The 15,766-nt window shown below is 40.2% G+C and overlaps 2 protein-coding genes across 2 annotated transcripts in view; both read left to right on the top strand.

Moving 5' to 3' along the window:
* Not1 (CCR4-NOT transcription complex subunit 1) overlaps positions 1–3,300 on the top strand; it is a 40,065-nt gene extending 36,765 nt beyond the window's left edge. The window contains exon 18 of the transcript XR_011238454.1: positions 275–3,300. The gene's annotated coding sequence lies outside the window, so the exon portion shown is untranslated. The remainder of the gene's footprint in view (positions 1–274) is intronic.
* Positions 3,301–4,494: 1,194 nt separating this feature from the next.
* LOC117995394 (glutamate dehydrogenase, mitochondrial-like) lies at positions 4,495–15,385 on the top strand. The gene is made up of 11 exons (XM_034983408.2): positions 4,495–4,706; positions 5,583–5,706; positions 6,975–7,082; positions 7,656–7,748; positions 8,887–8,973; positions 9,995–10,161; positions 10,957–11,094; positions 11,959–12,120; positions 13,389–13,593; positions 14,164–14,306; positions 15,247–15,385. Exons 1-11 carry the CDS (start codon positions 4,557–4,559, stop codon positions 15,361–15,363), a joined length of 1,494 nt encoding a protein of 497 aa, XP_034839299.1. The 5' UTR covers positions 4,495–4,556; the 3' UTR covers positions 15,364–15,385.
* The last annotated feature ends 381 nt before the right edge of the window (positions 15,386–15,766 follow it).

Here is a 15,766-nt window from a genome sequence, read left to right as displayed (position 1 = left end):
GACGAGTAATGGCGTCCTTTTCACTCGTCAGAAAGGGTTTTTCCCGTTCAGTCACACTCCCGTGACACTTTGACTCAACGACATGTTTTGAAAGAACGTTCGAAAACCAATTCGTAAACATAGTTTCGATTGTGGTTGGTTGGTGTATCAAAATGGTTAACGTCCACTGAGATTTTTGGCTGTCATTTGTATGGGATTACATAAAGGAGGGAGCGCTATACTAATTTCTTTCCATGGGCCGAGTATAATACTTAATGTTCCTTGTCGGTACCAGGCTTCCAGGAGGCGCAAGGGGTAGCGTCACCACAGCCATCAACGTCGCAACAGCAAACTAAGCCGTTGCAATGGAACAAGCTATTCAAGAAGTGAGACAACAAGACGAGCGTTGCCATTCACAGGAGCAAGTACACAGAACACGCTCTCTGCGACCACCCGACGATATTGACGGTAGACGGTGGTGCAATCAAGACAAGTGGTGAAAATAGTACACTATAGCTAGTGTTCCAGTCTAACAGCATGATATACATAATATTTATTTTTATTGAATCCAAACAAATACCGTCATTATGTTTAAATTTATATAAATCTTTAATGTCTATATTTATTTAGTTTCAAAGAAACGATTTTAAATAATATTTTTACATTTGACCAATATTTCAAAATTCAAAGAACTAAATCTATAATCAGAAAATTATGTAACAAAAATAGTCCGTTTTTTTATATTCTTCGATGTACTATAATAATTATTTATAATATAAGTAGACATAATGAATTTTAGTGTAACTTTTAGTATAATTCGATTGCACCTCTGAGGGCTGCCTCAACTAAATTCATTACAATTACGCACAGAACAAAGGATAAATTTTTATATACCTTCCTTTAGTCAGTCATGTGATATATTTTGTTAGCTAAATATAAAAAAACATAATATTTTAATCAAATTTTTAAATTAATCCATGTGATTCAAAAACATATTATGCAATCAGTGAATATATTTTTATTTTTTTACGTTTATCTACATTTTACATTTTTAACAGAGTCCAATATTATACAACCTTAATATCTAACCACGTAATCAAAAAGGTTGCCCCTGGGCCAAAGGTCAAGCTGAAACCATTCCCACGCTGAATGGCGATGGACAATCTTTGAATGTAGGCCCCAGAGCTCGGATCGCAGCCTCCCTCCCTTAGGCGACGGCCGATGTCATATACGAAACCCTTCGCTTCCCCGCTATGCATTATTATGTTCTCGTTAGGCCCGGTATCCACCTAAGCGGAGCGGAGAGGAGATATGTTCAGAAGAGTTGGTTTTAAAAGATGACGTGATAATTTTTTCACATCATCTATTAAGAATCTGATTGGTCGACTGAACACATCTCCTCTCCGCCCCGCTTAGGTGGATCCCGAGCCTTAGAATAGGCCCCTCCCGAAACCATTGTACGCTATGCCACAGACTAGATTTAGAGTGAACTGTTTTTTTTTTTGCATGCACTATTATCGTACCCACTTTTTTTTTTACTTTATTAGTCACGTTTAACAATTTCTATGTGTAAGTTCGATGTCCCCCAAATAGGGCGGAGCCTGTTAACAGTATTTCGCCCTCCATGTCCTGCATGTCTTCCCTACTCTCGCAACAACCCTTTCCAGAACCCTGCCAACTTTATTTTGAGCCGGCCAGGCTTTTTCCTCACGTTGAAAATGGCTTGTATAAAGTATAAAGAAAGATATATAATGTATCACTGTGTCAAAACGACTGAGTAACAACAGATGCGGGGCAGCCCGAGTGTGTTCGTACTTGAAATAAAAGGTCGAGTCTTTTAAACGTTAATAAAGTGTTATATTTAAGATTTCAAAAGCAATGCGCGGCGCTGCAGAATCATTTTATTTCATTACATAAAAATTATTTTTGAAAACAATTTTTTTAAAAACTTGATGGATTAGGTCACACTGAACACTTAGGCCCGGTATCCCAGTATCCAGCAGAGCGGAGATGGCTGGGAATGTGTTTAGCAGACCAACCAGATTATTGTTAAATGGCGTAATCATTTTTTCACGTCATGATCAAATGATTAATTTAAAAAATTGCATGAACGTAATACTCTTTATATCTTTATTAAGGTTGAGATCTACGCAGCGCACTTTGACTTTGCTCAGACTTAAGATTGATTTAAAACGGGACAGATTTATGTGAGAAATATAGATCTGTCTCGTTTTAAATCTGTCTTTAAGTCTAAAGTCGGAGTGCGCTCTATAGATCTCACCCTAAGACTAATTACCTTACTTGCGACGCCTGGCAAGCAAGCAAGGTAAAAAGCAAGTTGCTTAAAATATATCGATGACCTTCTAAATCAATACTAGGTATGTAATTTAAAAAAAAAACACTTTCATTGAGCGACAATTAAGTATACCTATAATAAATACTAAGGGCTAAATCTATAAGGCGTACTTTGATAATGGGGCCGATTCTCTTGTACACAATCTCTAAACTAAACTAAATTAACAGTTCTAAATCTAGTGCTATCCTTTTCCGCAAGCAATATTATGAAAGGGATAGCACTAGATTTAGACGTGCCATTTTAGTTTAGTTTAGAGATTGTGCACAACGGAATTAGCCACATTACTTATTTAAAACAGTTGGCCGTTTCGTTTTAACTGTCTAAAGGAGCACTTACACGAGCAATTATTGCTCGACAACACATGGACTATGTATTAATCTGGACCACTTAAAGGTGCAATCTGCAACTATTTCAGTAAAATGTGGCAATTGTTTCCGCAATATTGTTTATAATTGTCCATATATTGCAACACTAGGTTGCACAAGTTTTGCTGGGCAATAATTGTTTAAAAAATTGCCCACCTTTAAGTCTTAGCAAAAATTCAATGTAATTTACTACTATAGATTTCAGCCTAAAATAATATTATGTACGGACCGAAGCGGCGCGGCGCATTGCTCTGTATAAAGTGTTGTAGAATTAATTTTATTAGTATGTAAAATTTTAATTTTAAGTAAATTTATGCGAGTCACTAAGTAACTGGTTAACTGTTGTCATAGAATTAATATTTAATCAATAGTTTAAGCACTTACAGTAAAAATTCACATTTTCTCTTAAAATAAACTTTAAATTTTGCACTTAATTAAACATAATAAAAAGTAATATCTACCTAGGTACATTAATCAAAAATTTGTAATTTCATTCCACAGTTGGCGAGTTATTTGGTAGGTACTTACGTCAAAGTAGATTCCTTATTTTTTTTTTTAAGGTTTTCTTAGTAATAAATAATTAACAAAAGTTTCTAAAAAGTGTAGTTTTCTTTTCGAACCAAATGGTTAATAAGTAAATACTTATTAACCTCTTAAAGTTAGCTCTCTGTTACATCAGTACCCTTATTATAAATGCGAAAGTGTGTTTGTGTTGGTTTTGTTGGTTTGTCCTTCAATCACGTCGCAACGCTGCAACGGATTGACGTGAATTTTTGCATGGGTATAGATAAAGACCTGGAGAATGACATTTATGCTACTTTTTATCCCGGAAAATCAAAGAGTTCCGACGGAATTTTGAAAAACCTACTTCCATGCGGACGAAGTCGCAGGCATCTACCTACTTTACCGGAAAACCTAACAGGTAATTTGTTAGTGACTCAAAATGGTTAGCGCCCACCGAGATTGTTGGCTCTATCATTTGTATGAGAGAGCGCTATTATATGTCCTAATTTCTTTCCGCGGATAGGATGGGGTATAATTTGTACTTTCGACCTGTATTCATAACTCTTAGCTCTCACAGTGTGGCTTCAACCAATCAGCTTATTAAAAAACGGTAATTATTCATCCAAGGTATAGAGGTACTAGTAGGTAAACCATTACTTCGATTAACTTCCTACTTCCACCACCACAGATATATCCAGATTTGCAACTAGCGTGGTCCCCTCAGTCCCTCTCGCTCAAGCAGATTTTCTTGTGAAATGTCATTCCTTCTACACTTCACGTTGTTTGTCAAATACTCACGTACAAATACATTTTGACAAACAAAAAAAAAGTGGCCCCGGTGATAAGGACAAAGCATAATCATTTTGTCACGTTCTAACAAGAGCTGAAATGCATTTAGCTATCTCGCTCTAACAGTAAGTGTCACAATAGGGCTACTTCTAACAGTCCTTATTCTGAATCCACCACGGACGATAGCAAATCGCCAATAATTACTACGTTTTAGCAAATTGCGCTGACACTCATCTGACACTTGATTACAGCTACAATGTCATTGCGGCCAATAGTGAGCGAGCATGAACCAATCAGAGATGATTGCGATCGTGACATTGTAGCTGTCAAACAACCGCGCTGGGCCGTGATATAAACAGATTTTTACGGGAATAACCGTGGTGATCATTATAATTTGAAAAAGGTATAATATAGGCTTGTATACCTATTTTAGGCTAGCAAAAATGTTTATAAATAAGACTCTTACGAAAACGGGGCGTTTATGCCAAAGAAAATATGTTATCGAATCCAGTAAAGTATTTGTACGGTACTATGAGATACCAACACATATAAAGGGCGTGGTTATGGACCCGGACCCGAGTTTTTTCCGGATGGTGGAGTACTTTTACCACTCCGCAGTCCAAGTCGCAGAGCCTTCGCTGTTCGATTATCTACAGAGGCATGCCCATTTTTCTGATAAGAAGAGGAAGCAAAGAGTTGCTGGCATATTAAAGGTCACTTTATCTAAGTCTGTATTTTAGCGTTTAAACTACCGTGAGTGTTTGCATCTTAGAGTAAGTAAGTATAACCGTAGGAAGATAGAGCGCGTGTACTTAAGTAAAAACACATAAACACGGATACCTATCCACGACATTTACCTACCCTAAGCTTTGCACCATTAAGAGTCTTGAAGGTCTGCTGCCATGGTTACAGATATACTTAGGGCTTCTTTTTTATATGGGTTACTAAATGATGCCCGCGGCTTTGTCTGCATGGATTTTCAAATTCCGTGGGAACTCTTAAAATATCTGGGATAAGAAGTATTAGGTATGTGGACCGTGAAAGTCCCTACAGGAGACCTGTGTCCAGCAATGGATGTCTATCGGTTGATGATGATGATGATGATGATGATGGTGATGATACAACGTACGGTAGCAGGCACGAAATACTGTACATCGACCTTTAGAAAGAGATAGCGGTTTTGTAGAGCATTGTCTCTGTCATCACTCATACCAATGTGACGTTTTGTTGGTCTCAACGACAGAGAACGATCTACGAAACCGCTATCTCTTTCTAAAGATCGATGTACAATATTTCCTGCCGGGCACATGTAACTGCAACCCGTCGGAAATATCTGAGAACCTCCTGGATTAATGACGTCATGCAACGTGCTTGTGTTGGCAAGGGTACTGGTAGAACGTTGTGCTTATATACTCTTTGGGTACTGGATAGGCGAAAACGGGCGAGCTGCGCGGAAGCACGAGGGGAAGCGCTTGGGTAAGTACTGGATAGGCGAAAACCAAGCACGAGGGAAGCGCATTCCAGCAAGGTGCGTAGATATTTCCGACGGGCTGTATATTGCTAGTTGTCACTTATTGGTTACACCGCAGGTTATGGGATCCTGCAACAGCTCGCTCCAGTTCGAGTTCCCCTTGCAGCGCAAGAACGGCGACTACGAGATTGTGCACTGCTATCGCTCGCAGCACAGCGTGCATCGGCTTCCTTGCAAAGGAGGTAGCAACTGAGTACAGTGACCAGCAAACTCAGACTAAGAATCAAGGAGACTTGTCAGACGCGTATACCCGAAAGGGACAAAACAACAAAAGAAATCATACTTACGTATGAAAGGTTATGTTTCAAATGTTACAAAGGCGAACATTTGTATGTGTGTGTGTGTATATGTTTGTTACTCCTTCCCGCAATAACAACTGGACGGATTTGGCTGAAATTTGGAATGAAGATAGATTATACCCTGGATTAACACATAGGCTACTTTTTATACCGGAAAATCAAAGAGTTCCCGCGGGATTTTGAAAAACGTAAATCCACGCGGACCAAGTCGCGGGCATCAGCTAGTTTGCGTTTCATAATTTGCGTTCACTACAATTTTTACTGGCGATCACACAGCAAAGCACCATAAATGGCTTCTACGCACCTTCAATACTAAATTTAAAACAGAAAACTAAATAAAAACTCGTAATATTCGCAATAAATTACTATCACAGAGGTTTGTTGGGCACAGATAACAAATGTGCCCAACAAAAAAAGCTGAACTAAGTATGACAAAGACAAAAAACTGTGTTTTTGTCTGTATCACTCTTCAGAGATTTTTTATACACCCAGCTTGCTCTAGCAAGGTAGTATTATTTTGATGCCAAGTCTACTTGATTCTTAGTCTGAGCCAGCAAACAACTACCTACAGCGAAAAGCAGCGTAGTGGGCGAAAGTGCCGACTGATCAAGCAATCACAAACTCCAACACGGTAGGAACTAGAAATCGCCATCGCACCCCCTTTGGTTTGGATTAAGAGCCAACGCGTGCCAGACCTTCGTTATTTCATAAAATATGAAAGTTTCTAGAAAGATGGCAGGTACCTAGTGTTTTCGAGGCGAGACATGCAAAATTTAAATATATTTTTATTGCACTTATCGATCGAATAAAATTTTTGTAATATTTTTAGTAAGTAGTTTATTACAGTTCTTGCAATTCACGAAGGCGAGTAGACTTTACTTGTGTTTACGTTGGATACGCGATTGCGTAAGTGTGCGTGCATGTCGGACCAATCAGTCGCGAGCAAGCGCTCGCAAACGCACACATTTGGTGTACTTACCTTACTTATACCGATACGACTTAAACACAGCCATGAGCCAATCGCCTTCGTGAAATGCAGGAACTGTATCACTTTAGAATCAAATTAAGACACTTTTCAAAGTCGTTAAATACCCTATAAGAATAAATTGTCCTAACAGCAGAGACAAAATCTTAAAATTGTTTCCGTACAGGTATAAGATTCTCGGATGCAATTGATATAGAAGAAGTGAAGGCTCTCGCTGCACTGATGACATACAAGTGCGCTTGCAGCAACATACCATTTGGAGGATCCAAAGGAGGTGGTTATTGCATTAGTTTGGAAGACCCCCCACTAAGTGGACGGGCGACATCAGACGAGTCTCAGGGACCCGCTGGATGGTGGCGGCGCAAGACCGTGGCGTATGGAAATCCCTACAAGGGACCTATGTCCAGCTGTGGACGTCTATCGCTTGATGATGATGATGATGAACAGTTTTTAGGTTTGATTATTTTTATGAAGTAGGTACTTGAAACTTCTTTAGGAGCGACTGGAGAGTAGCTAACAGTAACAGTAACTGAGTGAATGTTTTCGTACGTCCAAACTATTTAAAATAGCCGCCAAATAGAACAGCTGTTTTGAAGACTCCACCTTTTATCGAGGTGGTTCAAACTACCAAGTACTTAATATATTATGTAGGTATCAATACTAAATTCATTTAGTAGATACATGATTAACAGCCGCACTCAGAGTCGCTTAGTCATTAAGCTACTTAGAGTGCGGCTGTTAGTCAGTTAAGTCAGTTAAGTAGGTATACTTATTCGAATTTAAATATTAACATATTATCATGTTAAGTACATTTATGTTAATATTTAATTAATTTTTTTGATTAAAGGGGTCGCTATTGATCCAAAAAAGTACACCGTAGCGGAACTACAGAGAATCACCCGACGTTACACCTTGGAGCTTGCAAAAAAGAATTACATTGGTACCTATACTTAACATTTTATAATAAAAGAAAATTTAAATGTTGCAACACTCAGCAGAATAGGGTCTTGGCCAGACTCCATAAAAGGAAAGGGAAAGATCCCTGGCAAGATTTAAAAAACCGGCCAAGGGCGAGTCAGACTTTGCGCAACGAGGGTTCCGTACTACAGTCTTATTTTTTCGACATTTTGCACGATAATTCAAAAACTATGATGCATAAAAATAAATAATGATACCCCACTTGATATAGTGATATATAGTTATCTTACTTCGAAAATTGAAAATACTAATTAATAGTTCATGACTACAATTTTTTTTTTTGTATGATGTAACCACAAATTCACAGTATTCAGATTTTTCCCCGAATGTCTGCTATAAGACCTACCTACCTGCCAAATTTCACGATTCTAGGTCAACGGGAAGTACCCTGTAGGTTTCTTGACAGACCTACAGACAGACAGACTAAAAAGTGATCCTGTAAGGTTTCCGTTTTTCCTTTTGAGGTACGGAACCCTAAAAAGCACTGTCTGACATGCTAATAGATAAGCTATATTTGTATAGTAATAAGATAAGGCTAGTTTTATTGTAATGTTTTCAATAAAATAAAATACACTACATAGTATATAAGATTAATGATTATTTAATATGGATTATTGAATAGGTATGCCTACCGGCAAAGTCGTGCCGCTAAGCGATTTAGCGTTCCAGTACGATGCTGTGTAGAAAAGGGGCATGGGCTTATTAAAAAAACTGACATACCCCTTCCAGGTTTTCCCGCTTTCATCTTAAACTGCATCATCATTTACCACCAGATGAGATTGCAGTCTAGGGCTAACTTGTATCTGAATCCATACCAATATTATAAATGCGAAAGTATGTCTGTCTGTCTGCTTACTTTTCACGGCCCACCCGTTCAACCGATTTTGACGAAATTTGGTACAGAGCATCAGAGATAGCTTGCATCCCGGGGAAGGACATAGGCTACTTTTACCCCAAAAAATCAGAGAGTTCCCACGGGATTTTAAAAACCTAAATCCACGCGGACGAAGTCGCGGGCATCATCTAGTAAATAAATAAACCCTACAACTTGATGTTATGTGACATACCAACTAATTATTGACAAATTATTATAATTCTAGGCGCAGGAATAGATGTGCCGGCTCCAGATATGAATACCTCCGGGAGGGAAATGTCCTGGATAGTTGACACATACATAAAAACATTAGGTGAATTTTCTTTTTTCTTTCTGTGCTTCTTAGTGTTCGTCCACACTGCGAGCCTAGCGCGGTTGCGATGGCGGGAGCGAAATATCTAACATATGAAATCGCCGTTTGCGTCCATAGTGTAGTGACTAAGGCGGGCGCCTAGCGCGACGGGCCTAAAAGAGGGTCTTAGGCCCGGTATCTACCTAAGCAGAGAGGAGAGGAGATGCGTTCAATCGATCAATCAGTTTCAAAATATATGACGTGAAAAATTGCCACGGCATTTTTTAAAAATCGGGTTCGCTTACTGTTCACATCTCCTCTCCGCTCCGCTTAGGTGGATACCGGCCCTAAGACTGTGGTAATAAAATTATGTGATTTTTGTATAGTAGTAGTTTATGGGGCTAGAATTCAATTTAAAAGAAATCATGATTTTTATTTATTTTTAACATTTTTAATTTATTATTTACGTCACGCCACGCTGTAAGGAAAGCGAATAAGGACGTCACAATGCGTAAACGACAAATATTTTTCAATTTTTGCAACTAAAAAAATATTTTCCAGCAGAAATTACTCTATTTTTATGTTAAAAAATTATGGGAAAAATCAATAAAAAATAATGACTTTTTTTAAATAATTAATCTCTTGTAGCCCCATAAACTACTGCTATACAAAAAATCACAGGAATATATAACATTTATACCTAGTACTGAGAATTAAGAATGCTGTGATAGCCTAGAGGTTAGGACGTCCGCCTTCTAATCAAAGGTCGGGGGTTCGATCCCGGGCACGCACCTCTAACTTTTCGAAGTTATGTGCGTTTTAATTAATTAAATATCACTTGCTTTAACAGTGAAGGAAAACATCGTGACGAAACCTGCATGCCTGGGAGTTCTCCATAATGTTCTCAAAGGTGTGTGAAGTCTACCTATCCGCACATGGCCAGCGTGGTAGACTATGGCCAAAACCTCTCTCACTCTGAGAGGAGATCCGTGATGGGTTGATCATGATGATGATCATGACTGCGAATTACTTGTGATTACAGGGCACAGGGATCTGAACGCCTTGGCGTGTGTGACGGGGAAGCCAATCAACGGAGGCGGAGTCCACGGACGAGTAGAGGCGACGGGCCGCGGCGTCTTTCTGACCACCTCCACGTTCATTCATGACGAACATTATATGAAACTGATTGATCTCCAACCTGGCTTTAAGGTTAGATTCTATAAGTCCCGCAAATTGCTATTAAGCTGGGAACCATGTCTCATTAAAATCGAAATGACGTTACTTTGACGTCAGCCGAAATAAAAATATACCATCAGCTCGAAACTTTAGTTTGGTAACGTCACTAAAATGGTGGCCACGCGCCTTAGCAATTTGCGGGACTTATACCACAGAACAGCGAGAAACTGTGAGCCTTATAGTATCCTTGTGAAGTTGTGTGGTCGACATCCAATCTACTCGTACGAAATGTTTTAAGTGTACCCGAAACCGCTTTCAGTTATCCACAAGATATTGTAGTTAATAAATTGTTATAATAATGATAGATAATATTCGTATTCAATAGACTTTGGGGTCCCAAGGTGCTGGAATGGCGACCTTGCACCGGAATCTTCCCCTACTAGGTGGACGGATGACATCAGACGAGTCGCAGGGAGCCGCTGGATGCAAGCGGCTCAAGACCGTGGCGTGTGGAAGTCCCTATAAGCTATATCGAGCAGTGGACGTCTATCGGTTGATGATGAAGAAGAAGATGATGATGATGATGACGATGATCAAATAGAGGTTAGGGTCCCAGGATTCTGGAATGGCGACCTTGCACCGGAAGACGTGTTGGAAGACCCCCCCACTAGGTGGACGGATGACATCAGACGAGTCTCAGGGAGCCGCTGGATGCAGGCGGCGCAAGATCCCTACAAGTGACCTATGTCCAGCAGTGGACGTACCTACGAGTATATCGGTTGATGTTGATGATTCGTAACCTAGCTAACTATACGAATGTTTTTTCAGGACAAAACCGCTATAATTCAAGGCTTTGGAAACGTGGGTAGCCACACCGCAATGTACCTTCAGGAGCATGGGGTTAAGGTTTTCGGAGTGCTCGAGGGTGACTGTAACCTGAAGAATCCTGATGGTATCAATACGAAGGTACGCATGCGTCTTTATTTTGCTACCAGACGCAGGGCCTGATTTACCCACAGGCTAATAAGGCTAGAGCCTAGGGCGCACGCACTGGTTCGGAATGCCGTTAATCGAATTACGTTTTCGACGAAATAAAACTCGTACGGGCCTATAGTGCAAGAATTAGTCTAATTATTTCTGTCTGAGCGAATAGCTGAAATCAATTCTATCCCGTCAGTTATTATTTCTGATAACTTATATAGAATTCTGCAATATGTTGACGCTATCTCATGACTGCGTCAACAAACTCCTACATTTTGTGATCCAATGATAGATAATCTTATATTATTAATTAATAGTAGTGAAATAAAAGATAACTTACTCATAATATTATATTGTGGCCACTTTATACTCACATATCTCAGCCTGCAGTTTTACACTTCACAACGTTTCGCACAAAAATCAACTGCGGAGCGGGACGGCTTTCCTTTTATAGAATTTCCCCACTTATTACTTAATTACCCTTTCGTCGTAAACGTCTCTGATTGGTCGAAAGAGCCACCGTTTCTTATTGGTCAAGAGAGTTGCCCCGCTCTAGCCAGTTGTGTCAATTCAAATACTAATTTAACAATAGCTAATTACATTATTCTTATTAATACTTATCATAGACTTATAAAACAAAAGTTGAATATAAGCAGTAATTTAGCCAGTGTTAGCCGGGAAGACAACCACTAAAATTTCACCGTATATATGTTTATTAATTAAAAATGTGTAACAGCTACAAAACTGTTTTACCTAAAACGTAAACAGCTAGAAAGACTGATAAAGACGAATATTAACACAACTGAATAAAATCGGAAACTCTTCATCTTAAGAATAGCTTGTTGATAGGACCTCCAGGAGTACAAGAGGAAGAACAGAGGCAGTGCTAAGGGCTTCTCCGGTGCGACCGAATGCGGTCCCGAGTTGTTGTTTGAGAAGTGTGACATTTTCGTGGCGGCTGCCATGGAGAAGTTGCTGACTCAGCATAACGCGTCCAAGCTCAATTGCAAGGTATTTAAAAAGAAAAGAATATTAGCCAAATTGCTGACTAATATTCCCCTTTCCCCTCCAATTAAGCGTAAAGCTTGTGTACTCACAACACACAACACTTAGGAGTACGCCAATAGTGCAACGGGTGGGATTTGAACCGGCGAGCTTTCGGTTTCAACCCGCTCCTCCGTTGAGCTATCGAGGCTCTAATCGAATTGAATGTAATTGAACCAAGTCGATTCCCATTGAAAAAAAAAAAAAAAAAATTGTAGACGCAATTACTCGTATGCAACCTTAATTTTTTTTTCATTGACTGCATAGTGGGCTAATGATCGCAAAGATAATAACCACAACGTGGCTATCATCATCATCATCATGATCATCGCCAGCTCAGTACAGAGCACGGGTCTCCTCTCAGAGTGAGAATGGTTTTGGGCATAGTCTACCACGCTGGCCATGTGCGGATTGGTAGACTTCACACACCTTTGAGAACATTAAGGAGAACTCTCAGGCTGGCAACTTGACTATACAAAGAACCAAAAAAACGTTTCGCCTCCACAACGGTCGTGTGTGATTTGGGGGATTTGCAGTATGGTGCTGCGTGGTGGTGGTGCGTATTGCTTGCTTGGTGGCTGGCTTTTCCTGCATGTTTGGCAGTGGGAGACCTCAGTAGACGACAGATCTCCAGTTTCATTATGTAATCAGATACTTGGCAGTCTTGTTAGATCTAGTATAGGCTTTGAATTTCCTGGAGTTACAATGTGATATCAAACTAGCCTCGCGAGTAATTCGATAGGGGTTTATTGTCAGCATTTCACAATTATTGTATCAGCAAGAGTGTGACATAATATTATATCAAATGTAATTTTGAGCGGAGTCAACTATATGGTTATACCTACGACTTTGATAGTGTGGTGAGTATAGATCTTATAAATTTTCTTCTTTCTGACCTTTTCCCACGCTACGTGGCGTCGGCACGAGCGTGAGCGATAGCCTAATTGTAGGGAAAGTCACTGGCAAGAAAACTCAGAACACAAACTGGCAAGAAAACTCAGAGTAAGATAGCGAGCGATAAACTTAGAATTTGTCTACGTGATCTACCTACGTCTAATGTACTAACATTTGACGCCTGCCAGTATAGAAGCCTCGACGTTTTGTTAGAATTTCCCTAACTGTCGTGAACTGTATCGTAAATGCGAAGGTAGATACGCGCGCATTGAGTGTGAGGTTCTGTCGTGCAAGTGCCGTCGCGCGTTCTTCTTGAGTCTTAAAATGTGATTGTCCACTAGATTATAGCGGAGGGCGCAAACGGTCCAACCACGCCTGCAGCGGACCTGATCCTGCGTGAAAAGAAAATTCTCGTCTTACCGGACCTCTTGACCAATGCGGGCGGCGTTTGCGTCTCATACTTTGAGTTCCTGAAGAATCTAAACCATGTCAGCTTTGGCAAATTGAACATCAAGTTTTGGAGGGATTCCAACAATGCTTTGCTGGGTACGTCATTATAATCAACTCATCGCCGGCTCACTACTGAGCATGGCGGGGTGATTACGTATCTCGCAACAGGCTTGCGACAGGCGTAAATCTCGCGATCATTGCTGTCAATTTTTTTTTTAATGTGATGTAACCTCAAATTCACGGTTTTCGGATTTTCACCTTACGTGTGCTATAAGGCCTACCTACCTGCCAAATTTTATGATTCTAGGTCAACGGGATGTACCCTATAGGTTTCTTGACAGACACGACAGAGAGACAACGAAGTGAGCCTGTAAGGATTCCTTTTTTCTTGGACATGGCCTGTGGACGTCCACTGCTGGACATAGGCCTTCCGTAAAGAGCGCCACCACACGGGTGTGGTGGCGCTCTTTCCTCAGCTTTCCTCAACCAGCCACTTCCCGCCAGCCTCTTTATATCGTCGGTTCATCGTGCTGGAGGGCGTCCCACACTACGCTTGCTTATAAACGCGGTCTCCGCTCAAGGACTTTCCGGCTCCAACAGCCATCGCCTCTACTACTCTGTAAAAGTTTACTTTAATAAAAATCTATTCTATTCTATTTTAAACAGATTCGGTGGAGCAGTCATTGAAGAAGTCCAACATAAATGCCAAGATCGCGCCAACACCAACCTTCGAATCGCTCATGTCGGGCGCTGATGAGAAGCTTATCGTTAACTCTGGCTTGGAGTACAGTATGCAGAATGCTTGTCGGGTCAGTGAGCTATACCTACCTACTACTTGACATGAATATAAATGGATCCGAGATATGGTCGCTAACTATGGACCTCATAAGAAACTTTAGAGTCACTCAGCGGGCGATGGAGAGAACTATATGCTTGTAGTTTCCCTACGTGATCAAATCAGAAATAAGGAGATTTGCTTGAGAACCAGAGTTGCGAAACTGAAGTGCCAATGAACAGGACACATAGTTCGAAAAACTGATATAGATGTTGGGGTCCCAAGAAGTGTAATGGCGACCTCGCACCGGAAAGCGCAGAGTTGGAAGAGCCCCCACTAGGTGGACGGACGACATCAAGTGAGTCGCAGAGAGCCGCTTTATTCAGGCGGCGCAAGTCCGTGGCGTGTGGAAGTCCTTACAAGCAGTGTCACACTTGACTGGTTTTTATACTTACTCGGCTCTTAATTCCATGATTAACATTGTGATGAAATATTGTCTCAATCTCTAATAATACTTAATAGGTAATATGCATTATTTAGTATCAACCACGTAGTCCATGGTATCAACATATACAGGGTGTAACCAGAACCAAAATGAAGACATATTGTGATATTACTGATGATTACTGATATAATACCACAAAAAGAACGCGAAAAAATATAACAAAATCCTATAATTCTGTAAAAGTTTACGATATATTGCAAATAAAACATCTGACTGACGCTAAAGGTCAACGAACGTTGCGAAAGTATGTCACTCGGAGTCAATGCCGCGTCGTTGGCGGGGCATTGACCCGAATTTTGCACGCTATACATTGCGGGTTTGAAAAATTCTAAATCACTAAAAATACAAAACGAGACAAATATGTAGTTATTGGTATTGGATTGTGTTTAGGTAGTACTTATAACAAACAATAACGCTAAGTATAGGTTAGATAAGTAGTTAGCTTAAAATAATATGGTTTATCTTGCAGGACGTAAAACGTGCAGCCCTTCAGCACGAACTGGGTCTAGACTTGCGGACTGCCGCCTATGTGACGGCTATCGAGAAGATATTCGTCACTTATGACGAGCACGGGCTTGCCCTTTGAATGAAGATTAGAATATGGTGTTTCTATGATAGACATTTATTCACGGCGGGCGTTACGTATAGTCGCCTTACAAAAGCGAACCAGTTAATGCACCCATAACCCAATGTCTAAATTAGAGTCTGTTTAGTAATTAACTAGTATCTAATAGAGAGAGAGCCAGCGCGTGCCAGACTTTCGTTATTTTATAAAAGTTTCTCTGATTGCCCCAACACAGGGAGGAACGATCAGCGACTATGAAGTTTGGATCACGGTGGCTTTGTGAGATAACAGGTAAAAGGTGTAAAGTCTATTTTTTTCATATTTTAGTCGAAATGGTAAGTACCTATTAGAAGTCACGTCATGCATTGCCGGATTCTGAGTATCGTGGCAACCCCCCGCCAGACGCCCTTAAAGTGCAAAAGTT

This window comes from Maniola hyperantus, chromosome Z, assembly GCF_902806685.2.
Source record: "Maniola hyperantus chromosome Z, iAphHyp1.2, whole genome shotgun sequence".
NCBI lineage: Eukaryota > Metazoa > Arthropoda > Insecta > Lepidoptera > Nymphalidae > Maniola > Maniola hyperantus.
The sequence above is the reverse complement of the archived record's forward strand: the minus strand, read 5'-3'. Positions and strand labels throughout refer to the sequence as shown.

Excerpts from the sequence above, each read along its gene's own strand:
- LOC117995394 (XM_034983408.2), top strand. The coding sequence starts at position 4,557 with ATGGACCCGGACCCGAGTTTTTTCCGGATGGTGGAGTACTTTTACCAC. Across the intron at positions 4,707-5,582 it reads GAGTTGCTGGCATATTAAAG|GTTATGGGATCCTGCAACAG; the intron begins GTCACTTTATCT and ends GTTACACCGCAG. Across the intron at positions 14,307-15,246 it reads GTATGCAGAATGCTTGTCGG|GACGTAAAACGTGCAGCCCT; the intron begins GTCAGTGAGCTA and ends TTTATCTTGCAG.